The sequence below is a fragment of the Takifugu flavidus genome, chromosome 1, assembly GCF_003711565.1.
Source record: "Takifugu flavidus isolate HTHZ2018 chromosome 1, ASM371156v2, whole genome shotgun sequence".
NCBI classification, from domain to species: domain Eukaryota; kingdom Metazoa; phylum Chordata; class Actinopteri; order Tetraodontiformes; family Tetraodontidae; genus Takifugu; species Takifugu flavidus.
In genome coordinates this window covers 27,370,713-27,396,500 of record NC_079520.1, presented here as the reverse complement: position 1 = coordinate 27,396,500, position 25,788 = coordinate 27,370,713, and the positions used below count along the sequence as shown (strand labels likewise).

The following is a 25,788-nucleotide window of genomic DNA, read 5'->3' as shown; positions in this document are numbered from 1 at the left end:
CTTCTGCACGCTGCTTGATTTAAGCTGTTTGGCGCTCCTGTCCATCACGTGCACGTGGTTCCGGCTGCCTCGTTCTTGCTCTGCGCTTTTACTGGTGAAGGGAAACCGCCCGATCACCCAAACGCCTCGCCGGCGGCTGTTGGAGGCTGCAGCTGCACGAGGATCACTTACATTCTTCATCTCACCTTGTGGAGTTTTTCGAATGAGAGCCATAAATTTTCAGGCCTCCTGCAGCCTTTTTTTTTCCTTTTTCTAACCTCTCTTCTCTCGCAGTGACGCGTTAACTCGCAGCAAATGAAGAGCTGGCTTATTGGAGGTCTTTTGGGAAGTGAGCAGAGGCCAAAACTGCTGAGTCATGAGGTTCAAGCGGGATGGGAAAGAAATATTACTGGCGCACACATTTGCCCCAAGATCTCTGCTGCTTAAACAACTAATTCTCATTTAGTCACTAAGCAACATAAACACCTCTGAGTAGACGCTGGAGGATTACCTGATTCACACTCACTCTTTTGAATATGGGCGACGTAAAGAGACGCACTTTAGGGATCGTAGAGGATCGGTTCGCTCTCACCAGTCTATGAAATCACCAGTTTTTCACAAGGTTGTGCTCCACCCCCGTCTTTTAGAGCCGTAAGCGGTTTCCGCCTGCTTCGGCCTCCTGCAGCTTCCCGGGAAACAACTGGTTGAGTTTCCAGAACTCACAGCAGAACCGTGAGGAGTCCGAAACCACTTGGCCCGTCTGCACCACTGCGGTCCATCGATCCCTGAGCCACCGTGGCTGAAACAGTCGAATCACAGCTGACACCCTGAAACAATTATGAGAATAATCGGGTTGTTTTAACAGCTGCAGCCGAAGGTGAGGAGCCAGAAGTCCGTGAGTGACACAAAGAAAATAAAGACCCCTCAAAATGAGCCTTGCTGTAGAGCAAAAAGTGCAACATTTTAAGAGAGGGTTGAATATTCAACAGCCTGCACTGCCGTCCACTTTACAAGCAGATAAGTCATCCAGATTTAGGGCTGCTAAAATCAGAGTTCAGGTAGAAAGTTCAAGTCGTTTGGTAGCAGTTTCTCTTCTGCTGTCAGAGGTAACATGAGAAGCTAACGTCAGGCTAGCTTCACCTAGCGCAGCCTAAACAGGAAGTCGCTCGCTGTGACGCCGATAGATGGAGACAATTTTCTGACCAAAGTCATGCGACACTAAGAGAAAATATAGTTCAGTTATGAACGCTCTGGTCGCCGGATTGAAAAAGTCCAAAAGGCAGCGCTCGAGTCCAGTTTGAGTTACACACGCCGCCTGTTTCTGTGACCAATCAATCCCTAAAATGTGCAGTCGGACTTGGACAGATTTAGCATTATGGATCACATTCTAATGCACAATAAAGCTGGTGCTAACTGTGGATGCTACACATCAAAACTAGCTGTTTTAGGATCTGAAAAGATGAAATTCATCAGATTGTTTGGGTCTTCCAGCTGACTGCATCCGCACAGGCGGTGATTCTGGGCTCCAGGGTGCTAAACTGCTCGTCCTCCTCAAATAGCAGCCGACAACGCTGTCGCCGCAGGAGACCCTGGGAAAGAAGACGCTCCTCTCGTTGACCCAAAACATCTGCTGCAAATATGGGTCGGGGTTTTTTCTCCTCCGGGTCCACTCAGAGGTCCTGCTGCACATGACAGCAGGGTGAGAAACATAAGCGGTATGAATCGGCCAGGCGGAGTGTTGTTTCCCACCACTTGTGTCAACAGGCCGGGGCGCCCGCTGAGCTGTGAAACGTTCAGGAGAGGACGCCTGGTGTTCGTCCACAGGCCCACAAAAGGCTCTTCCTGCTCCAAGGTCAAACAAGGAGAAGGTGTTGAGCGGTCCGCTTGTGGTTAAAAAGTTGCGATTGTTGTGCGTCGTGGGCTGTGAAAAGATTGTGAACGTGTGATGGTCGATGTTCGTTTCTTTAAAATGACCCATTTTGGACAGTATCTGCAATCAGAGAAGTCAGTCAAAGACGAGCAACGAGTCCTCAGTGGCTCCGATTGCGTTTGAACGTGTGAATCCGCCTGAGGTTAGTGGCGGTAAAGACGTCCATTAGCCGTCCCGAACACTGTCACGTGCAGCTTTACCGGAGCTTTAAATAGAAGCACTTGAGCTGTGACGGTGAAGAACCCGGAGATCTTCCCGAGTTAAAGAAAATCACAAAAGCTGCATCCAACAGCTCCACACGCGCTCCGTTTTCCTTTGAATTAATAACAGGAACTCCAGTTAGAAGCTATTTGCCTTATAATTTCTGTAGAAGAACTGACTTATTGTTCTCAGTTGCCCCCCACCCCCCATCCCCCCAATCCCCCCACCCCCTAGACGAAACCGACCTCTTAGAGGGGAAGTTTTACAGGGTTCACCTTTGACTTTTATGTCTCCGTGCACGTCTAGGAAAACAGTGAAGTTATGACGGTCAACAGTGTCGCCCGTGTTTGTCTGGAGCTGCCGTATAGATTCTGAGGTGGGGGGGTTGGGGTGGGGGTGGGGGTGGGGGTGGGGGTGATAACATATAGGTCAGCCTTTCTGTAGAATTATTTCACACTGTTGTATTTAGTGTCACCATTAGCCACAATCTGTAAAATGGAATTGGAGTCTTGGGGTCCTGTGGGGGGGGGGGGGGGGGGGGGCAACAATCTATCTATAACCTGTGTGCACATGATCATTATATTCAGGTGTGAGCTATTTATGCATTTTAAATCTAATTTGAACAACAGTTGTAGTTGAACAGCGACTATATACAGTCGTCGTTTGTGAGGAATCATCTGCGGGTGCTGTGCGCCCCCTACAGGACAGAGTGTGGAAAACGTGTTCCGCCTGTCAACAAAAAGTTAAATATTTACTTGAATACTGTAATAAATCCCATAGCCTCTGGTGGTGCAGCGCTGGTGTTTCTGGTTTCTCTCTTGGTCTTTTGTGCGGACTGGGTCGTTCAAAGAGAATAAACCTCTGTGCAATTATGGAAATCGAGTCCAGATGCCCCGCTGTGTATCAAGATGACTTAAAAATAATAAATAAATAAAATTAACACAAACAAAATCAAGAGCAGGGATTTAAAAAAAAAAGAAAACCTCCCATTGTGCTGCAGTTTGATTCCTCGCAGCCTCGCTGAGCAGCAGCAGAGGTCGGCGCTCCCTGGCTCGGACCATGTGACCCTCTGCTGGGCTCGGACCATGTGACCCTCTGCTGGGCTCGGTTTGTTGGAATCCAGCGGTGGCCTCTGTGATCATCTGATCCTCCTCCTGGTGTGTGGTCACTGGCTCAATCAAAGGCCTCATCAATGGTGCAATCAAAGCATCAAGGTCCAGTTTATGAAAACAAGAACAGCGCCCCCTGCTGTCAGGCCTCAAGGCTGTTCAGCTTCTGGGGGTGTCCAGACGGTTTGTTTTCCTAAAATAAGGAGATCTGCGAGTTCCCCGAGAGGATGCAGACATTTACATACTCATTTAGTCTTTGCATCTGATGCCTATCTCGTTAGACCCGGTAACGCCGTGATATCTGCGCAGCTTCGGGGCAAAGCAGTCACCCGTCTGAGTGACATGCAAATGGGGTAAAAAACGCAGATTGCTGGTTGGTTAATCACATGCTGCACCGTGGCTGGCTGTGGACCGGCCTGAAGGTTGAAGTTCAAGCCACGGCATGACAGAATTTGAGAAATTTATTTGACAAATGAATTCTGATGCAAATATCTGCCTTTGGAGCTGGAGATCCAGGGGGCAGCCGGGTCAGAGCGAGCCGTCTTCCCTGTCAAATCTCAAGCTCCTCCTCACACATAAATTATCCTCCTATCACCCAGCCAGGCTCCAGGTCTGAACTGGGGAGGAGAAGGTCCAAGAGCATTCCCCCATTAAGAGTTTCCCCTTTTCCGACTTTTCTTGGATTTGCGCGCTAATTATCAGAGCTGCTCGTACGCAACCCTTTGTTATTCAGGGCTGCCCAGCTGTGGTGCTCCACAGAGGACCTTCTGATGTCCAACCTCCTCCACCTCTAATGATGCCCTCCAGGCAACGGTGCTCGAGGGCAGGTGGTGGTGGGGGGGGGGGTTGGGGAGGACACGCCTCTCTGCTCTGAAGACCATGAATGACAGAAGACGCCACCAAGTATTGGGCAATGCACTTCGAGAACCAGTTGTGCCAACATAACGGCTCAGAAGTCGCTGTATCAACCCAGCCAGCAAAAGCCTGTCAAAGTCGACAGTGATGCACGCCGATGATGGCGAGGGAGCGGTTTAATGGGCTGGTCATAGCGATTATTAATAAATGTATAAATGTCAAAATTAAATTACACTTGGGATGCATTTTGCTTACAGGCTTTAATGAAAAGTGGCAGAATACCAATGCTTAGCTAAAGATGTTGCAACTTGATCGATTTACCCTCTGCGTTGTCATTTTATTTTAATAACTCTTTAATCTTAAAGTTATGAAACAGTGCCGCCTATCGGTGCCACAGTGGAACTGCACAATTAAAAAACCGCCCTCCCAGGACACATTTTGCTCTCAGCTCTGTTGGACATCCAGCATGTTTTACTTCAGCAGCCTGGACATCGTCTGTACTCTGCAGAGAGCCGGTGCAACCCTCCTTTACATGTGCAGCTGGAGCTGGGAAGAAGTCTGACCCACATCTGGACCTCAGGAGTCACGCAGGCTGGTCTTGTGCTCCATTGTTGGTGCCGATTTCATCCATGCAGCGTGCCTGCAGGATGGTCCCGACCTTTGTGGGGGATGGGGTCATGTGCGAGAGGATGGTGAGGCACCCTCTTTTTTACCCGCTCATTTGATGCCCTCTCACTCAGGAGCAGCGAGGGCTCGTCGCTGCCCCCCTTGTCTACGAAGGAAAAGTTCCATTTCAATAAACTCATCTTTAAAACCATCTTATTTCTGCGAGAGCATTTTTACCCTGGGCCTGTTTGGCAGATGATGGCAAGGTGAGACTCTGGTGAAGCTGCTTGGATTTATCGGACTTCTTGACGTTCCTCCCATCCATCTTTTTACGGGGCGATACCAACTTCTCCAGGGGGTCAGAGAGTTTCCCGAGGGAACCGGCGGGTTTCGCCACAGCGTCAGCCTGGCTTCCTTCGGCTGCATAATTCCAGAACACTTTGGCAAACTGGAGGTGCGTTATTCTGGTTTTGCTGCTCACCAAAATCCTGGAGGAGGCAGTAGAAGCAGCATTTGAGGACCACCGTCACACCCCCATGAAAGACGTTCAGTAGAGAGCGCCCGTCTCACCCGTTGTCGTGAAAGTGCACCGACAGTATTCCCACATTTTCGGCCTCTACCGTGATCGCTTTCAGACATTCCCCAGTCAGGAAGTTGAACACGCGAATCTTTCCATCCGTGCAGCCGGTCAGCACGCGAAGGAAGACCAGAGTCAGAGATTTAACCTCCCTGCCAGAAAACCAGCAGCAGTTTTTGGTGACAGACATGGTCATTTCAGAAAGGCCTCCTCAAGGAGGACATCTGGAAAATGCCAGATGAAGTCTGCATTCCAAGGGTTCAGCAGCTCATAAGATCGCCTCCAGCTCCCCAAAGCAAAACTTTTGAAATGATCTGGCTTACTTTGGGTGTTTGAAGGTCATGAGACACTGCTTCACGTCACTGGAGAGGCTCCAGGCCATGGCCTGGCCGTCCACATCGGCGGAGAACAAGTGCAGATCGTCCAGGAACAGGCACCTCACGGAGTTCCTGTGTGCGTCGATCACCTGCGAGAACAACGGACGCAGAATTCTCGACACGAGGATCCACCCGGAGGACGTGGTGGATGATGCTCAGCGATCTTCTCACCCTGATCAGCGCCCTGCTCTCCAGGTCCCAGACCTTGACCAGGCCCCGGGCACAGCTGCTGTAAACGGTCGTGGCGTTGATCCTCACACACTGGACCGGAGCGGGATGCTTGAAGTCACATTTCTCCACATGTCTTCCTGTCTCGAGACTCCACACTGGCAGAGTGACGGTAAATATCGAGCTCACGTGGAAGCCTCATTGAGGTTTTTGGTGACAACATTGTCAAAATGTACAACAGATTAATGGAAACCACAAGCTGCCATTTAATGTGCCTTCGGCTTGTTTAAATGTCTGAGGGAGGGGGCGTGGCCAACTAGATACAGGTGAGACGCATTGGAGAGGGTAACGAGGGGAGGTGAGGGGTGAGGAGGGGGCACACAGGGAGAAACCAGAGACAATGTGACCTTAACCTGCCCACAAGGACTCGCTGTCCCTCCAACGATTCGTTTTAGTCTTATCTTTGGCTGTAACTGATAACAGCCGCTCGTGTTCTCAGCCAAGGATTGATCTGACGCCCCAGATCATGGGTTTGAATAAAGCTTTTCAGTTATCACAAATGTGCAACTTTGCGTGTAAATGGAATGAGGAAGGACTACGTTAATTAATAATTAAGCCTCTTTCTCACTATAAATCTGGTGGATTGGCGATTTCTGAGCGTAAAATGTCCACATATAGACAGAGACGTACACTCTGGAAGAGACCACGTACCTTTGACCAGATGGTCTTTAGCTCCGGAGACGATTTTATCACCGTGGAGGTCCAGGCAGTTGACAGCGCCGCTGTGGCCATACAGTGACGCCACACATTTGTCTGCCTTCCAATCCCAGCACCTGCATGTGAGATGGGAACACACAGACATCCAGAATGTCATCATTCATAATCCAAACGAGGATGAGGTGAAATGTCCTCCTCCTCCTCACCGGATGCTTGAATCGAAGCTCCCCGTAATCACCAGGTCTCGGTCCTCACAGATCAGCACCGCCCGGATGCTGCCCGCGTGACCCTTCAGCACTTTTAACTCTTTAAGTTCACTCGTCACATAAAACAGGTGGAGCACAGGTACTTTGGAGCCCACGGCCATCAGGGGTCCGTTTCTGTAGTCCACCACTCGAGAGGGGTCTTCCCTGTGAACCAGACCACCTCAGCTTTGTATTCAACCATGCGGCTTTGACCCAGAAGGTCCACTAACCTCTTCAGCAGCACTGTGGTGAAATATGTACCGCAATACACATTCCGCTCCTCCATTCGCTGCAGCTTGGTGGGAATTTTGGCATAAGCACTTTTGAAAATGTCCGCCTGTGTAAACAGTGAGGAGAAAACTGTTGGTCTGTGGCTGGTGCAGAGACACCGATGATGGGCCGACCTGTTGGTCGCAGCGTTCCACTTCCTCCTCATCCTTTAAAGGTACGGGGACTTCAACAAAGCTAGCATAGGTAGGATTGACAGTCTTCGCCCTGGTATATTTCTGCAACAGAACAGGGGGGAAATGATCCACCAACATGCATCTATCCACACTCTTGAGTATATTTTGTCCAATTCTTTAAGCATTACTAAATATGTGATACTTTGTAAACCTCTCACCTTCAACGCTGCTTTAATTTGCTCCTCGATACCTCGTCTGAGCTTGCGTTCGGCCATGGTTTCCTGTGCAAGGCACCACCACGTTCGACAAATCTTCTGGCAGTTTCTCAAGGTTTGCCTATCCAGCAGGCCTGATGGAAGACAACATATACCAGAAACCTGTGGGTTTGATGGGTTTTGACAACTTTTGAAAGCTAAAAGATGCAACCACTGGCTTTATTACCTAATATCCTCTTCGACAGATGGCCAGGTAAGCAGCTAATGAAGTCACAGTATGGGCTGACTCCAGACATGGACTTTGAGGACCCAGGGACCACCATCAGAGCAGGGTTCTCTGAGTCTTCATCGTTGCTCTGCTCAGGTTGATTGGTACTCTGACTACTTACTGAAAAAGACATAACGTTAGCATATAAAGATGCCGATTAAAATTGATGCTTCTTGGAGCAAAGGTATAGTTTTCTGTCGTGGTGAACATATTGTGGAACTCTGTCGACATCTGTCGGTCAGAGACAGGCACTGCAACATCAACGGCAGAACTCCAAAAGGATCCATTTGGTTTTCTCTTCTTTACCATCTATGTGCGTGAGCCCTTGTTGTTGTCTGGCCAGAAGGACGTTGGTCAGGTTGGCCGCCATTCGTAAAAGTTCCGAGTCGCATAATGAAAAGAGACGGAGAATGAAGCGTGATTTCGTCGTGTCGGAGCTGCTGGTGAACCAGTCAAAGATCTTATTCACGTCCAAGCCCAGCGGTTCCCCATCCGACGCCCTGGTCCTCGTCCTGGCGAGCCTGACGTCAATGCAAGACGGGATCTCTGACCGGACGTGATTGAATAAAGTCCATGAGGTGAATCTCAGCGCCTCCTGGATGGTCTGAAGAACCTTGACACTGGTGCATCGTAAAATCAGACCCACGATGAACTTCCTTCTGAGGTCATCTTTAACCGTCCACAAACAGCGATCGGAATCTGGTGGTTCTGGTCCAAAGACGCAGGCCGGACACATCCCACACAGTGTGGAGCAGCGCTCCGCTGGAGCTCCACTGTCATTTACCGAATTCATGTTGCAGCCAAAACTATCTCGTTTTCAGTGAATATATCCACCTTAGAATTCAAGCAACACAACGTCTGATATCCGTCTGAAGACTCCTTTAAAAAAAACTGCTAATCCACTGGCCAAAATAATAAAAAGCTTAACGGCTGGAGAAAGTTGATGCAAAAATCGGACCCTTGAAGTTTGGCGTGCAGAGTTGCCAGGTAACCGCTTATTGACACTCGGAGTGTTGTGTCGTGAGCGTTTAGGCTGAACTACACCGATTCTTTTGAATCCTATACTGATAAATGTGACAGTCGTATTTATTTAGAACGCTCCGATCTTCAACAATAGTCTTAATCGATGTCAGTAGCATTAGGCTGGCGTGACAATAGTAATACTATATGTTGCTTTGCGTTAAAGCTCCGTTGCCCTTTGAAAGCATCAAAACGTCTTTGATTGTGACTGATGGGGAAGATTTGCTGCAGTTGCAAAATGAAAAACAGGTGCGCCGCCCGGGAATCGAACCCGGGTCGCAAGAATGGGAATCTTGCATGATACCACTACACCAGCGGCGCCCATGAACATAAGTGGAAACTACTAGTTTTGATAAATATAGTTAAGTGTTAATAGAGCCCGATGACACCTGCACAGTAACCACAATAAAGGTCCGGGGAGCGAATTAAAGCATCGTCGTTTAAAACACGTTCCAAAATGAATAGAGTACTGTGGGAGGATACAACCGGAGGAGGGCAGCAATACGACATTCGGAGCGCTACCGGCTGAGTACCAAAGAAGAAGAAAGTGCTCATTATTTACTTCCGGTTAGTATTGTTCAACATCCGGGTTTAATGGGTGACTAATCTGGTACGAGTTGAGTGGACACATCCATCCGAGAACTGCGGTTCATGTGATTCTAGCAGGTAAAAATATTAAATTAACTCTGAAAGTAATTGTTCTAATGCCAGTGTTGGTGTTGCTGATATCTGTGTAAAAGTAGTTAGTAACTGCAGAAAGCAATGATAACGCTGTCTTACAAGTCAAAGGCTAAATTAACCCCCAAGTTAACTTTTTTTCCCCGAAACAACAGTTATTTCCTCTTGCATACGCCAAATCTATTATATATGACTTATTTTAGAGGATAGCCTAATGTTTGGGCTCGAATACTAACGTTTCGTCTTTCTATGTGACCTGCTGCCATGATAATTTAAAGTTAATGTTCTCTTTAATTTTCCACAGGTTTGCATTCATGTCGGGTACAAATAACGACGTGGAGTGGGTTGAAACCACAGAAGAAGTTGTTATAACCGACGATGGCTCCCCATCAGACAACAACCTGGCAGGTATGATTGAGCTCCTTGTTCTTTTCATTTGGATTCGGGGGCTGGTTACCTTACAAACCTACAAATAGTTCCCGTTGCAGTGATAGCAGACCTGGAGTCGGTAAAAACACCCATCCAAAGGTTGTTGGACAGTGTGGGACAAGTGGATAACTTTGAGGCAGATGGTGGATTTTGTAAGGAAGATGCAGCATTTCCATTGTTTTGGATACAGTTTACAGTCTTTTCATGCCTAATCCCAATTTGACCTTGTTTCTAGATTGTGAAGAGTGTCTGGGTCTCTTCCAGAACCAGAGTATTTCTCCAGACATCACTGGTCCATCCTTCATTCTTGACTTTCCAGCTAGCATGGGCATCCCCCAGAGGGCCCTCCTCACTCTGCCCTATGGCCTGGTGATAGGTAGATCTAGTATTCCCAATGCAGGAGTTGGGGTTTTAAATAATGGCCCAGTAGTGTCTCCTGGAATGCACTTCGGGCCATATGAAGGGGAAGTTACTGCAAAGGAAAATGCATTGACAAGTCATTTCTCCTGGGAGGTGAGTTTGGAAAGGTTACCACGCTGTCATGAATATATCCGTTATTGCTTCCCAACATGTATTCATAACGCTATATATGTGCGTTTTATCATATGGTAAATTTCACTTTCTGCAGATTTACAAAGGGGAGGACACATATGAGTACATTGACGGCGTGAGAGAATCACACTCAAACTGGATGAGGTATTATTCCATGTTTTCATCTTCAGTGTGAAATACTGTATGTCGAACACGTCTAGAATTCCTAAACCACAATAGATGGGTTCACTATTTAAGAGTCCATATTCTACCCAAAACAGAAACTTTAAACGTGCATTATTTCTCTCTCTTCAGATATGTCACTTGTGCCCGTAACAAAGAAGAATCAAATTTGTTAGCAGTTGAATACAATAGCATCGTCTTGTTTCACTGCTCTCGCACCATAAACCCTGGGGATGAACTCCTGGTGTGGCCGAGCAGCAAACTTCTGGCCCATTTTACTGACATTTGGTCCCAAGTGTGGTTTAGTCGGGCGAATGGAACAGGTACCTTTGTTTTGGTTTTTTTAATCCTCTAATTATTTGCATTTATTTGAGCATAATTGAGATTTAGCATTATTACAAAATGGTGTCTTTTTGAATTTTCAGGGAGCGATTCAACCCCAACAGCTCCGGTCTTCCTGTGCCCCCACTGCCAGCTGCCCTTCACCACAGAGGCATTCCTTCAGCGGCACATCGAGAGCCTCCACCCTCAGACGACCTCGGACAGTTCCACCCCCCCCGATGATGCGGCACAAATGCCTGGCGTTGACTCTGCTAAATCCCTGGTGGTGTTAACGATTGACCCTGCCGGCGCCAACACCTGTGAGGACTGCGGCAAGTTTTTCAAGCAGATTCCTCACCTCAGGAGACACAAGCTGTGTGTGCACTCCAACAAACGGCCCTACTGCTGCCCCCAGTGCAGGCGGAGCTTCAGCCAAGCGTCTGGCTTGATCAGACACCAGACGGTTCACAGGAAGCAGGTGGCACCCAAAGACACTGATGTAGCAGAGCAAAACGCAGGAACCAATGAAGAGGAGGACGGCGTGACACCGAGGACAGAAAGTGAGGATGCACCCGAGGAAGGAAAAGAGGTCAGTGAGAACAAGAGTCTACTTGGAGACGTACAGTTAACTGGCACGGTGGACACTTCAGCAGCAGAAGCATCATTGACGTGGTTGGATTGCTCAGACTGTGGTAAGACCTTCAGCAGTAACGCGTCCCTCAGGAGGCACAAGGTGGCCGTGCACGAGAGGTTACGGCCGTACGCCTGCGCCATGTGTCGCAAGTGCTTCAGGCAATACAGCGACCTGATGAGACATTTGCAACATCACCAAAAGCAAAGCCAAGAGGGAGACGAAGGAGAGCTGCCTCCTGGGACCATAGCCGACACACAGCCTAGCTGCGAGGATTGTTCACTCACCTTTCCTTCTGGAGATGATCTGCAGCAGCACCTCAGTGAGCATCACTCCGAGGAGATCGCGGTGGAGCCGCAGGATGACGTGAGCGGCGATCCAGACTTTAAGCTGAAGCCCTCCGGTGCGAAATCCACCGAATCCTTCCAAAGACACCCTGCACAGCGGCCACAGAGGCTCCGAGCCCGGTCTAGAATTTCCGCCATAACCAAGCTCATCGCTCCAAAGCGGAGGGTGGTCATGTGCAAAAAGCCCGCTGCTCCAGCTGAGCTCGAACCCACGCAGTCGGACGCGTCCACCCCGAGAAGGTGGTTCAGCTGCAGCCGCTGCAATCGAACGTGTGCGGACCCGGCCGAGCTGGAAGCCCACAAGTGCATGTTGAGACAGCACAAGTGCGGCCAGTGCGGGGCGACCTTCATGAAACCCGGCTTCCTGAAGCGACACCAGCAGACCGCGCACGAGGCTCTGGCCAACATCAGCTGCGAGCGCTGCAACAAAGTCTTCATGACGCCGGGCAGCCTCAGGCAGCATCAGAAGAGCAACACCTGCGTCAAGTACCACTGCGCGTCCGAGCTCTTCTCCTGCACCTTCTGCCAGTTCTCCTTCACCATGAAGAGCTACCTGCTCAAGCACATCAAGAGGCACCACCCCGCCGAGCGCGCGGCGCCCGGCGAGTCCGACGGCGCCGTGGAGGAAGAGAAGGGGGACGGTCGGCACGTGTGCCCCCACTGCGGCGAGCGCTGCGCAAGCGCCAGAGAGTTCAAGGCTCACCCGTGCTTCCAGCAGGTGAAGGTGCTCTACCTGTGCACGGACTGCGGCAAAGGATTCACAAACCATTACGGCCTGAAGCAGCACCAGCGCGTGCACACGGGCGAGAAGCCGTACACGTGCCCCCACTGCAGCAAAAGCTTCTCGTATAACGGCCAGCTCACCGTGCACCTCAGGACTCACACGGGGGAGAAGCCCTACCTGTGCACCCACTGTGGGGAGAGCTTTCGCCAGTCCGGAGACCTGAAGCGGCACGAGAGGAAGCACACGGGGGTGAGGCCCTACAGCTGCTCCGAGTGTTGCAAGAGCTTCAGCCGGCCGCAGAGCCTGAAAGCCCACCAGATGCTCCACCTGGGGCAGAAAATGTTTAAATGCACCCAGTGTGGGAAGAGCTTTTCCCGCAGCTACCACCTCAGGAGGCACCATCAGAAGATGCACTCGTAGCTTTGGGAGAGAGAGACGGAACTCGGCGTTGCACTTCCTGTTATGATAGAGTGGAGGAGGGGCTTATTCTGCTGCTGCAACCTACCACCAGAGGGCAAGAATGCGTTAGCCTGCTCTTCATCTCCATCTTTGTATGATGTCTGTAACAAAAACATTAAAAACCGCCTATTTCTAAAATAGCTTGGTTAGCAGTCCCAGCAAATTGGTTGGTGATTGTTTTGAATCATGTTTTCACAAATATGTTTAGTGTATTTTTGCATAAAGAAATTTTTCATGCCAACGCTACAGCCACTGTAAGGAAAAAAATACACAACGGCACAAGCACTGTTAACCATTTATTCCACAAAACATACAATGCAAAGCATGTGCACTGTACAAGCCTCCATATGAAAATATTCATAACCATGCCTGTTTCTCCCCAGTTCATGAATCTTCATTTATTCCACGACACAGTATTAGTGTCCTAATTAACACTGCTTTTTTTCCCATGGCATTTGTCAGTTTCGGTCATTTCCACCTCGATGTGATTATAAATATTAAGTAAAATTCAAATATTTCAGTCTTAAGATGAACTATACAAACATACCAGTAGATCAGTTGACACAAATAGACTGTCACTTTTTTTTAGACTGCTAAAATTGGAATAATACACCTGGCAGTGTCGTCCATGTGCTACACACAGAGGTGGCAAGTGCAGCTGCTGGTTAGAGACAGGTTCATCTTTAATAACTCTGCTGCTGGTAACATCTTTTACATCACAGTCCCAGTAATGTTTAATATCAGTAGTCTTAACTAATACCGGTTACACAAGTCCTTGACAAATATCCATTTTTGAGAAAGTGGGGAGGGAATAAAAGATCCATTTTTGTGGCACAGCTGTTGCCGATGCTTCCTTCTGGCTGTGAAGCAGAGGGGTGGAGACGGGAGGGTCGGACGCTCGTTAAAGAGTCTTTAGATGGTAAAAGGAAACACTTCTGAAAGATAGGCAGCAGGTGGTTCTCAAGGATACATACGTCCCCTACGGAGGTTGGGTTACTATGTGTATGACTCGTCACTTCAGACACGTCCACGTTCATTGCGGTGATGCACCGTGTTGGCGTCCGCGGCGCCATCGCTCTCCGTCCAATTTACACCCACTAAAATATACAACGACCTCCAGTCCCGTTAGTTTTATATTATGTTAAACAATATGCACATTAAAACTTTTTTTTTTTTTTTTTTACAAAGCAAACTGATTGTTGATCCACACAGCGTCACGTTATGTACAAAATAAAAAGGTCACAAAACGAGGCAAAAGGGTTTTTTTTTTGTTTTTCTTTTGATTTTTGGCAGTTAAAAGCAACTCTTGGTCTGTCACAAAAACCACGAATTCAAGGATTAAATACTGACCTTCAGAAATTCAAAAAGAAAGAGTAAGCATTTAGAGCTCAACAGAGTTTGTATTCAAGAGGAGAGCGTCCTTCACAGTCCCAGAAATGCTAACGGAAAGAAACGGGGTTCAAACTGGCGGGAATACGGAGCCTGAGGACACATATACAGTATGCGACTAAAAACCGTCACGTTCGAGGTGAGGAAGGTCCTGTGACGCCATCGTCCGACCTCTGAGATGATCAGAGATGAAGGCTTCTATAAAGGTTCAGATTTCAGCTCTTCCATCCTGCTCTCCAGGTCTGCCACCTGCAGACGAAACAGGATGATGTAGAGTATTCATATAATGATATATAAACTGTACACTTATGGTTATAAGAGCCCAACTAATCCATGATCACCGAGATAAGATCCACTGAAATGGATCAACCTAAGTTAATTTGTTTCGATCTATGCGGCAGTAGCCCAGTAGGGGGCGGTCAAGAGTCTTGTCATCTACTTTCATATTTGGGAAATGGGCTGAGAAGCGGCGGGTTCTCGGTGGTGACAACACATGGAAGGTGTTCCGGTAGTAGGAGAAGGTGCCAGAACAACTTCAGAGCACTGCCGAGGTACCCTCGAGCAAGGTACAGAACCCACAAATACCTTGACTAAAACTAATTCATCATTTTACGAGTTCCCACGCGTGCAGGTGTGTATTCATATGGAGTTATATGTCGCAGTGGCTTCGTCTACCTGCTCTTGCAGCTCTCCAGACTCATCTGTCAGGGCCGAAGCTTCAGCTCCGACCTGTGCGCAACGCTGGGTCTCCTTCTTCAGGTATTCGATTTCCCTGGTTCAGAAAGAAGCAGGTCAGTACTGGATCCCATATGCTGCTGAGCTCTGGCAGCGTTCGGCAGAGACGCCGTCTTACTTCTGCTGATATTCTTTGATCAGACGCTTGGCTTTGCTGTACTTGCGCTCCAGGGCTTGATATTGCGACTGGGTCTCTTTCAGGTGCTCGTCCACCGCCTTGCACAGGCTCTGCGCCTCCATCCAGTAGCCCTCCAGCTTCTCCATGCGCTCCTTGTTCTCCTGCAGGGTCTGCTCCAGCTGAGCTTTGTCCATACGCCAGCGCTGCTTCTCCTGCTCAGCGTGGTGCAGCTGGGACGACAACAGAAGTGTCGATAATGTACAGAAATACAGTTTAACTGTGCCATCCTGACTGGTTTACCTTCCGTTTCAGCTGCTGGATCTCAGCCTGGGTCACAGCGTGCTTGATCTGGAGCTTTATCACAAAAGGAGACCGCAGTTTTAAATACGCATGTACCTGTCAGCGGATACTCTGTGATTCTACAGGAAGGGATCCAATGAAGGGCTCGTTTCATCACCTCTTTGTACTTATGGGCCAGTTTCTCAGGGTCCGTCTCTAGAGGGGACAAGTCCTCGTTCTCTGCCAGATCAAACACCTCGATGGCGCTGGGATAAGATGGACTGACTTCTTCGTCCTCGTCCTCCTCTTCATCCGTCCCGTACTCACCACCCTGCAGGGACGACATGCAAACAAAGATGCATAAATACTTTAAATATGCATTTTCTTTACCTGCAATGCCTCACACTGACCACTAGATGGCGCAGAAGTCCACGTTTACCTAAAACGAGTTTTTTCTGAGAGCCAGCCACCATTTCTCTAACATGAATGGAGCAACTTCCTCCCCTCTATTGTAAAGAAGCTACACACAGTCAGAGACCATCCTCTGTTTATGTAAAACTAAAACAAACAAGTCACACGTGGAATAACGATGCAGGACCAAAGAGCACCAAATTTCATTTGTCCTGATTTGTCCGTTTTAGAAGCTATGCTCATCGTTTGATCGCTCTTAAACCACACACTGGATACAGCAGTGCGGCTCTCTTCCCCCCCCCCTTCCCTTTTTTTCCCCCTTGGCAGACAATGAAGAGCCACGTCAAAGAGGGTCACTTGTGTTCAACGTGGTGCTGGGATGAATTTCATAATCCTGAAGGGGAACTGAGAATAAAAGATCGCCGCCGATGCGCCAGAACAGGTTGAAAAGGTTACATAAATGTTAAAGCTCTTTAGCGATGCCGTTGTTATGCAATCAAGCCGCTTCTCTTCCCATTTTTACACGTTTTCTTTTCCCCATTGAAATCTTGCCTCACAGGTTGTAGAATTCATCATAAATTCGACATAATCTCATCCAGAATTTTCTAACATGCTCTTTACTGCAGTTTCTGTGTGTAGTGAGAAGGGAGGGGGGAGGGGGGGGGGGCAGAAAACTGATTAGTAAGCATTACATCCTCAGTTCTGCGCTGCAAATTCAAGAACGACGGCCCAAGCGTTTTCCTTGGCTCGCCCATGCACCGCTAATCCCCGAGCCTCCCGGAGACTGACCTCTTGCTCGTCCATGTACTGGTTGTAGCGCTGCTCCATCATCTCCCTCTGCCAGCGCTCCTGCTCCAGCGTCTGCTGGATGAGCTGGGCCACCTCGCTCTGCTCGCCCGGCTTCTCCCGTCCGATCACAAACCTGCATGATTGACAGTCCAGCTCAGACGGGGGGGGGGGGGGGGCGCTCAGTGGCAGAAATCTAAAAGGTAGCTCAGCTAAAAGGTGCTAATGTATCTTTTTGACACGTTGTGTTAAGATGAAGCGCGATGGAATGTGCGAGTCATCTGATGACAGAAAACTTCCTGTTGCAGACAGATTGGGGATTTGGCCTCTTCTCTGATAAAAATCTAAACCTTCAGCTCCTCTCATTCAGTTTATCGTAGCGTGCTTCATAGAGACGACACATTCCCGGAATGAGACCAACAAATCTCTGTCCAGCAGGTTGCGATGAAGCTATCGGCGGCGATTAAATGCTAATGGCTGACGAAATGTAAACAACCACACTTCCTGTCTGCACCCATCTGTCTGGTGGTTGTTATGAGTCACAGTTCTGCCCGACACCATCGGCCGTGTCGCAAATTAAAGCTTGAATTATGAATGAGCCTGGATGAAAAGGGAACTCCAAAATGCCAAAGCCACCAATTCCCCTCTCCTATTTCAAGACGGCTGTGTTTACTTCTGTGGAGTCACATTCAGAGCCTGGAGTGTGCGATCGAGACCCCGACAGAACCCAGATGTAAATCTAAACCGGGGAGAACAAATGGACAGGATGTGGTTAACGTCGGCCCCCGCGTGTAAAGCTGCTCGTGGGTCGCGCATCGAGAGGAAACCACTTCTTCGACCACGACGGCTGCTGAAGTGAGTCGTGGAAATAGCTTCCAAATGCTACACACACCTACTGTATGCATGAAACACTAGACAAAGTGCACGTTCACATGCACACAGTGCCACCATGCTGGTATTCCCGTTTGAATTCAGGTCAAACCCATGACCCATGGCCACAGTTTTGAGTTACGAAGAGGTACCGAGGCTGTTCGGAGGGGTCCTCGCACGTCTAGCCGCTGTTGCTTACTTGACGGTTCCGGAGGTGTTGCGGAGAACAGAGGCGGCGAAACTCTGAGTGACGCCCACCAAACTGGTACCGTCCACCTCCACGATCAGATCATTCACCAGGATCCTGGGGGGGGAGGCAGAGGGACAGACAAGGTCAGGGTTGGTGGTAATAGCTCCGCGGCTTCTGCTCAATCATCCGAGCCCACGCGGGTCCGGCTCCATTCAAGAGCCGATTCTTGGCAGCAGCTTTTACAGTACGCGTGGCTGCCAAGATCCAAGGACGGCACGAGAGGCAGAAGCTAATAAAGCTGCCAGGCAAACCTGGAGCCGACATTTGGTTGAGGAAGCAAAGGCCCCTTCAGTTGGAATCATCGTACCTGCCATCTCGGAAGGCTGCGCCTCCGTCTGTGACGGTCTTCACAAAGATGCCCAGCTTCTCCAGGCCCATGTCGGCCCCCGCGCCCATCCCAATAATACTGATGCCCAGCCCGTCACCGTCTGAGAGAGAGCGCAGAATCACATCAGAATGTACAGTAGGAAGGGAATCCAGCAATGGTCAGGGGGAGGTGACAGGACACACACACACACTCACTCACACACTCATAGGGGGTAATTAAAGTGCATATTTGTGGGGGCAATCCTGCAGGAACTGAGGGAGGAAGCAAGAGCGACGTGAGGGTTACGCTTCCAGCTCTCACATGTGCTTTAAAGGTGAGAACAGCACCGCAACCAACTCTCTTCCTTCTTTCACACTTTTGTTTCTCACACAGCTGCCATGCAAAGATATCTAAATATAGCAGTTAATCAAATTGTTCTGAAGAATAGTTCTACCTTTCTCTAGCTCCACGGGGAACAGGTCCAGCCTCTCCACCCTCTTCTCCAGCTCGTACTCAGCCGACGCCGCCATGGGGTCCACATCTTCGTTGCGCCTGTCGTAGTCCTCGTTCGGGTACGTGGCGAACACCTGCAGGAGGGGGCGGCAACGCTGAATCAGACTAGGATGGCATTTCTGGGATTTGCCTCTCTTAGCACGGATTAGCTTAGCTTCATTCCGCTTCCTTCTTTCCCTCCTGTGACGCCACAAATTCAGTATTACGATCAGCGGGTGAGATTTCACTTCATGACGTTTTCAGTTTATTTCCTAAAGCGTGCATCACTTAAGCTGGGGGGGGGGGATCTGATACACTCAGAGGAGAAGTCCCTGATCTCCATTCAGCCCCTCTCATCACAAATGAACCCCTGTGGCTGGTGAACTCGGTTCCAAAACAACTGCAGCTTAACGCTCAAGATCCGTCAAACGGAGGAGGGCTCGAATCAATCAGACCTACTGAAGTTGCTCTTGTGAAAATAGAAGCTTCCGTTTCGGGGCCCAAATTCCGACGCTCACTCTGGTCTAAGAGGATGGCAGTTTACATAACCACCCCCAGCATGCTAATGTAGGCTCTCTCTCTCTCTTTCTCTCTCTCTCTTCACACAAGCTGATAGCAACAAAGCCTCACTTTCACTCCTTCAAGGTAATTGTGCATGCACCACCTTGCATGCTCCACTAATTCAGAGCTGGAACTTCTCCTTTCACACATTCTGTATCCTCGCTCTTTATTCACTTTCTCTCCCCCCTTTGTTCAAGCCACTATAACTTTTTTTTTTTTTTTTTACAATTGCTTGTGAACGTTTTCTCGCCTCGCAGTTCTTCCCATCTGTGGAACACAGAAGCATCTCCGTGGCTTCAGTTTTGCCCTTCAGAGAAACGAAAAACCCCACAGTGGCTTTGAAACGTAAACATCACCTCTCCAGGGTTTAATCGTTATAATTGCATTTTCATGCATTATTGAATGCTGCACTCACAAAACCGCCGCTATTTAACCATTTGCGGCGTGATTCCGGTGAAACGCAGAACCTGGCACCACCGTCGAAGTCTAATGGCTTTTGATTTAGGTTACCTTCGTATTTAGAGGGATTAGCAGAATGTGGATTACATGACACACAAAATACACTGTTAGCATCGGAAGTAGCGGGAATACAACAACAGCAGAGTGCACGGAGATTACATGTGCACTGCAGTGTCCCCAACGCCGCACTGCTTCACTCTCTTTACAGCGAAAAGATCAACAGGCCACAGCTGGTGGCGTGCGCAGCTCTCGGTTTCTGCAGCACCAGATCGACTGAGGAGCTTCGGCAGCTTTTTAGAAACAACAGCCACGATCAGATGTGTGTCACGGCCTCCAGCCGGGGGCAAGCGCACGATCCGGATGGTAAGACGGCGTTGGGAGTTCGCTTACCGGTTCCCCTCATTCTTGATGTTCAAAACGCAACCTGTGGGAAGGGAGGGGGGGCACAGGACAAGGACTTCTCCTACTGTGAGGCGCTATCTTAAGAAGACAAACATTGGGATTAATGGCAGCGTGGTGGTGGGGGGGCTGGAGTGGAGAACTGTTCCAGTTGTGGCAGATAGTAGGTCAGAGGAGCTAACAGATGGCCAGGAAACTCCCTTCCTCCCTCCCTCTGCTGCCAACTGACTGGCTGGGATGTCCTACAAAAGCCGCGTGGGCAGCTTGCTAGGGCTACTCCGCAGCTAGCAGACTGTATTCGTACCTCCAGAGCGCCCACCTCAGCCTGCCGACGGTAGTAAAAATAGCCTGTGAGTGGCAGCTACCATTGTTATGGAGAAGTGGTAGCTAAATGATAGCCCTCCCAGGAGGCCTTGTCCCCACAGTTGGACTCCATCTTTGTGGCCCTCAGGCTACCAGCAGATATCAAACAGTCAAGTCAGCGCCGCCTTGTCCCTCAACACACCAGCCACAGCAGTAAGTCAGCTGTTGTGTTTCCTTCCCTGTGAACTCTCCAAAAACAGTTCTAATTTTGGATTCTGACGATGGGATGTGCAGAGGCAACGCTGCTGCTTTTATTACAACAGAAGCAGCTTGTTTCCACTCGGTCTCTCCACATTCTCTGCCCAACTTTCCATCTCTTTTTTTACTCGGGCTATTCTTGCTGAATGTGAGCTGCAGTGCCACTTTCTAGCTCAGCCACATATGCCAAAAGGCTTTATTGTGCTGCAGTTCTCAGACTACACTTATGTTGATGAGATTAATTAAAATCTAAACAATGAATCGCCAAAATGCCACCGGTTGGATATGTGCAAAAGTCTGGTGATTGCATCTTAATCCTGTTTATATTTGGACTCTCCGATGCTCCTTGCTGTCTGCCACTGTTCTCCAGCCAATAAAATGGATAGGGTGGTCATAGTAACGGTTGCGCGGCACCAGAGCCTGGGTATTTTGCCTGGCCGGTGTTTGGACAGTCGTGTTAAGGCTTACGGCTGACCCCATGCTAGCATGGCTGCATGGAAATAAGGTCAGTGACAGCAAAGCAGCATGTGGGTGCAGAGAAAGGAGTCCTTTTAGATCGTTCTCACTGTCGGAAAGAAAAAAAACTAAAAAATATTCTTCACTAACATCAATATATCTTCTAGCCTTTGTCCTTTCCCAGTTAGCATAATTGAAATGAGTGTAACTTGACTTTGTGGTAGCAGCGCAGGTGCATGACCTGATGGGGAGACAACAGGATGCAGGGGACGGAACAGCCAGACGGTTGTGTGGCTCGTCAGGTAGCCTCGATGAGTGACTGTGCACGATGCTTACAGTGAAAGCCCCCACCACCGCAGCCACCGCAGCAGGACTAAGAAGTGGGGCAGCGTGACCTTCCTGATAATCTGTCTGGTCTCCCAGCCGACGCGCTGCATGAAATATGGCGGGCTGGCTGAATCCGAAGCAGGAGACGGCGCGAGGATACAGTGACATAGAGGAGTCGTAACACTACAGCAGGGAGGACAGCTTAGAGATGTGCGGGAAGAAGACGCCCAATGAGCGAGCGCACGTGTGGGGCGGCGAGGGGATTAAATGCACAAGGTGATTCTGGTGCGTGGAAAATAAATCTGATTATTTCAGGTTCGGTGGGAAGGCAGCACAAATCCAGCAGACAGTGTCATTTTTTTTATTTATTTTTTTTACACGAGCCACCATCAAACTCGACAACACTACGAGCGGCTGCGTGGTGAACTTTGGCATTCAGGGACAATTATGGTCTGAAGCTAAAACAAACCGGCCCGAGACATAAATAAGAAATGAATAAGACACCAGAGGCAGCCTTCCTGCCTTCGACAAGGTGGCGGCTCTCGAAAGCATGGCGATAACAATGCTGCTATTTTTACTAACAGCGGGAGACTGGTGACAAAGAGCGAGAGGGAGAGAATACGGAGCGAGAGAACGAGTCTCGGGAGGAGCACACAAAGGCTACAGTGTGAACTCCACCCCAAGCAGAGCTGCTATTTTTGCCAGCTTGATAAGACACGAGACAGTTTGTTAAGAAGCCATTAGAGAGAGTGGAAATGCGCCCTGAAAGTGGGCAGCACCTGCGTGGAGGAGGACGCTGACGCTCCGTGACGCTGTCTGAAGCTGGCAGCTATACAGCTGCATGACATTTGAGCTGCAGAATAACACCCCTCCCAGTTGACCTTGTGGTCCCCCCACTCCCTTTCTTTTAGACGCATCCACCCCAGCATCAGGCTCCACAACAAAGGCCACACTGATGCAGCATAAAGGCCTCGGCGGGGGGTTATTCCGCGATGACGGCAACGGGGGTCAGGGCGCAAATTCCGCCCTTCTCCATCTCCGCCTGTGAGTTACGACTTCCGCATCTGACATACGCAGAGCCATCCATCTCGGACCTCGCGAGGGTAAAATAATGTGGCAGGAGTCTGCGCTTGGGTTCTCCCACCTGCAGCACGACTGCGCGATGGGAACTCAGATAGCAGGTTTATGAAATTTTCAGCAGGGTGGAGGCGGATTGTTTCTGGAAATTAGAGTTTTGATATTGGCTTACAGCAAATACCTCAGAATTTCCCCCTCTTACAGTGTTGGAAAAGCATAAATATCACGAGACTGGAGTAAAAGTTCCAAAAGCGTCTTGATTATCGACAACTGGACAAGACGTAGGATCCAAGACAATAAATAATCATCCATAATATGGATGTTTTGGAGGCTTTGAGATAAGGGAAGAGCATGTTTTCTCCAAAGGAGCTCAAACACAGACGAAAGCCTCAGTGCCCTCAGACTGCAGGCCGATGTGCAGCCATGGGGGGAAAGCAGCCTCTGTGTTGTCACTGACGTCGCTCTGTGCAAGAGAGGGTGCATGTGATGCACGGTGGCAACGGGGCCGCCTCTGCAAGCCTCAGACCTCAAGGCAGAGCAGAGGCTGGGGAGAATCTGACGTTCACATCCAGATCATTAAAGCCTCCCAGACAGACACAGACACACACTCCCCCTCATCTCCCCTCTGCTTTGATGTCACTGGTCCAGTCTCCCTTCCCGTCTCTTTCCAACACAAAAGAAACACAGGATTCCTGCTTCCATCAGCACTGGAGCCAGTATCTGCATCTCTAGAATCAGCAATCATCCTCATTATCCCCCCCCCCAGACTTCTGCTGCTGGGCAAGTGGGGTCGTCGTCTGCAACTCCCGCGTCGTTGACAAATCAAAAGGTCAGCGTCAGACACGGCCGCTAAGTGAGTTCTTCAAACCAGCTGACAGCAACGGCGGATATGATTGGCCCACAGCGGAAAATCTTAAGGTCAAAATTCATCCACTCAACACGGGAATGAATAAAGGCTGGAAGAAAGCCCCAATACTCAGGAGGACAAGAGCAAAAGTGAGCATAAGCCAGTACAACTAGATCTACACATGCACGTATGATAGTGCACACTAATCCTGATCAATTATTAGCACCACAAATACTGATACCGGAATAATAAATCCCTGATAAATAAGTAAAAAACCCTCTCTCCTGAGATAAATAATTCATAGTGCTGATGTTTGTTGAAATTCTGAGTCTATTCATTTCATATTTATTCATCGCGTAATTTAACGTACGTACGCTAACGGCAAATCCCGTCACCAACAGGGCGCTGGTGTCGGGGTCGAGGAGCCACCGCTGCTTCAATGAGCTATTTTTCCAGGTTCCAAACAACCCCGTGGAGATCATCTCACCTTGATGGGCTCCGTGCTGAAGCGGATCTTCCTGGAAGGGGGCGGCTCCTCCTCCACCGGCAGACCGACGATCTCCACGCAGCTGGACTCGGGGTCGTAGCGGTCGTCGTCCTCGTCCTCGTCTTCCTCGTCTTCGTCCACCTGGCTCCCTCCGTAGTCCTCCCCCGCCGCACTGTAGGTACTGATATCCAGGGACTCCAGTTCAGACTGGTCCTCTCTGAGCGTCCTGTCCTCCACCCTCTCGGCATCTCTGGACACCGCGTCCTCCTCGTAATACCCGTGCCCCCCCTGGCCCTTTGGAGAGCCCCGCTTCTCACCGGTGGCTTCTCCGTTCTCCACAGAGACCTGGGGGTCATTTTGCAGCGTGGTGCCGCTCAGCTTCTTGGGTGCGACCTCGACTTTTGCCTCCACGCCCGCATCCGAAACTGTCTTTTCTATCTGTTCTATTTCTAGCTCTTCTGCTGTGCTGAAATGTTGGTCGGCACTTTGAGCTCCGTTAATGCTGTCAGATGGGGGACTCAGCTTTCCCCTGGGGGCCCTTGTAGACCCCTGTTGGCCTCTCTGATTGTTACCCTCTTCCTCCTTGCCAGCTGCAAAGGCACTAACTCTCTTTGTGATTATCCTGGAGTTCAACACACCCACCTTGGCGCTGACACCCCTGGATGGGAGTGGTGGGGTGGAGGAAAGGCGGTGGAGGTTGTTCCGGAGTTCTGCAGCGCGTTCGAACACGGCACTGAGCTGACTGACCGTGGGGGACACGGCCTCGCTGGTGTCCAGGCTGTCCAGTGACTCCGTGCTGCCGTTGAAACGCGCCACCATGTCCAGCCTGCCATCCTGGAAGCTAGCGGCCTTGTCTGCCTTCAGCAGAACCCTGGTGGTGGACAGCTTTTCCTGCTGCTGTCGCTCCTGCTGCTCAAAGATTCGCCGGGTCTCCTGCAGCTTGGAGTAGCTGGGCGACGAGGCCCGCTGCTGGCCGTTTTCCGGTTTGGGGTCGAATTTGTTAACGCGCTCGGACACGGTGGAGCCGAGCTTCAGCAGCGCGCTGTGGTCCACGTTTTCATTCAGGCTCCCTGCTCTGGGGAGGGAGAGGCGCACCGATTTCTCGGCGTTTTTAGCCGCTTCCTCCCCCTCTGCATCGGCTGGGGACGTGCTCTGCATCTGCTGAAACATGTTCTTGATACGGTGCACGTTGGAGCCGTACCTGCGCCCCCGGGGGCCCTCCTGCAGGTCCCCGTTTGCAGCATTGTCTTTGACTGGCTTCAGGGCCTGCATCCCCGCCTCGTACGCGTTCCTGTGCGGAGATGGGCTCCGGAGCGTAGAACCAGAGCCGGTGCTCTTGGAGGTGGATTCCGTCTTCATCATGGTCAGTCAAACGGCGCAACGGATGCTCAACGACGGCATGTCCTCAACCAAATCTGTGTTTACCCACGGCAGCTGATCCTCCCAAGGTGGCGCTTAGACTAGACCGGCAGATGGGGGGAAACAAAAACAACAGATCGCATTAAAGGCCTGCCTGCATCCGCTGCAATTCTCGTCCGATGCAACGGTGAAAGTGTGCACGATGCATCTGTCATGAGCTCCTTCTCCGTCACTGTACGCGCCTAACCGACATGTGAACGCAACAGTCATTAAAACGTCTCAAAAAGAAGTAGAACAGTCATGAGCGGCGGATTTACCGCGGCCGACGACAGATTGCTTACGTTTAATCCCTTTTTACAGGCAGCATCATTTTGATCTCTTCATTCTGTGGCTGCAGATTTCTGCTCCTCGTCTCGCAGCGGCACCGCGCTGCTGCCGCATGCGGAGGGAGCCGCCGGGTCCTAGCGCCGGTGGCCCGGTACGGGCTAACGGTAGCCGCTACAAGCGCTGTGGGCGACCGCTTGGCTGAACTTGGGAGTCGTTTATCCATACAAGAAAAAATATACACCCACGGCCGTGTTTATATGTTGTTTTTCGCCTACGTCACGCAAACCAGGCTAACGTAGCTCGCAGAGAAGCTGCGG

The 25,788-nt window shown here is 50.0% G+C and overlaps 3 protein-coding genes and 1 non-coding gene across 5 annotated transcripts; 1 reads left to right on the top strand and 3 right to left on the bottom strand.

Annotated features, from left to right (window-relative positions):
• Nucleotides 1-4,315: 4,315 nt before the first annotated feature.
• On the bottom strand, nt 4,316-8,603 carry fbxw10 (F-box and WD repeat domain containing 10). Its single transcript, XM_057058120.1, has 12 exons — nt 7,958-8,603; nt 7,610-7,771; nt 7,387-7,517; nt 7,169-7,270; nt 6,995-7,101; nt 6,726-6,929; nt 6,514-6,635; nt 5,806-5,960; nt 5,581-5,723; nt 5,251-5,409; nt 4,918-5,168; nt 4,316-4,846 (listed from the first exon to the last, which is right to left on the bottom strand). Exons 1-12 carry the CDS (start codon nt 8,442-8,444, stop codon nt 4,698-4,700), a joined length of 2,172 nt encoding a protein of 723 aa, XP_056914100.1. The 5' UTR covers nt 8,445-8,603; the 3' UTR covers nt 4,316-4,697.
• Nucleotides 8,604-8,921: 318 nt separating this feature from the next.
• Nucleotides 8,922-8,992, bottom strand: trnag-ccc (transfer RNA glycine (anticodon CCC)). The gene has a single exon. It is a non-coding gene; the product is annotated as a tRNA-Gly (tRNA).
• Nucleotides 8,993-9,225: 233 nt separating this feature from the next.
• LOC130539611 (histone-lysine N-methyltransferase PRDM9-like) lies at nt 9,226-13,112 on the top strand. 2 transcript variants are annotated; one of them, XM_057058111.1, is made up of 7 exons: nt 9,226-9,337; nt 9,654-9,757; nt 9,838-9,930; nt 10,014-10,291; nt 10,407-10,474; nt 10,625-10,815; nt 10,918-13,112. In XM_057058111.1, the coding sequence occupies exons 2-7, from the start codon at nt 9,664-9,666 to the stop codon at nt 12,933-12,935; spliced, it is 2,742 nt and encodes a 913-aa protein (XP_056914091.1). In that variant the 5' UTR covers nt 9,226-9,337; nt 9,654-9,663; the 3' UTR covers nt 12,936-13,112. The 2 variants fall into 2 exon arrangements, with proteins under 2 accessions (XP_056914091.1, XP_056914082.1); XM_057058102.1 differs by having other exon boundaries at nt 9,826-9,930.
• A 145-nt stretch (nt 13,113-13,257) lies between these two features.
• LOC130539628 (neurabin-2-like) lies at nt 13,258-25,633 on the bottom strand. Its single transcript, XM_057058113.1, has 11 exons — nt 25,486-25,633; nt 23,786-25,245; nt 18,574-18,706; nt 18,120-18,240; nt 17,762-17,866; nt 16,696-16,828; nt 15,674-15,826; nt 15,517-15,570; nt 15,217-15,446; nt 15,039-15,135; nt 13,258-14,612 (listed from the first exon to the last, which is right to left on the bottom strand). Exons 2-11 carry the CDS (start codon nt 25,145-25,147, stop codon nt 14,562-14,564), a joined length of 2,439 nt encoding a protein of 812 aa, XP_056914093.1. The 5' UTR covers nt 25,148-25,245; nt 25,486-25,633; the 3' UTR covers nt 13,258-14,561.
• Between the last annotated feature and the right edge of the window lie 155 nt (nt 25,634-25,788).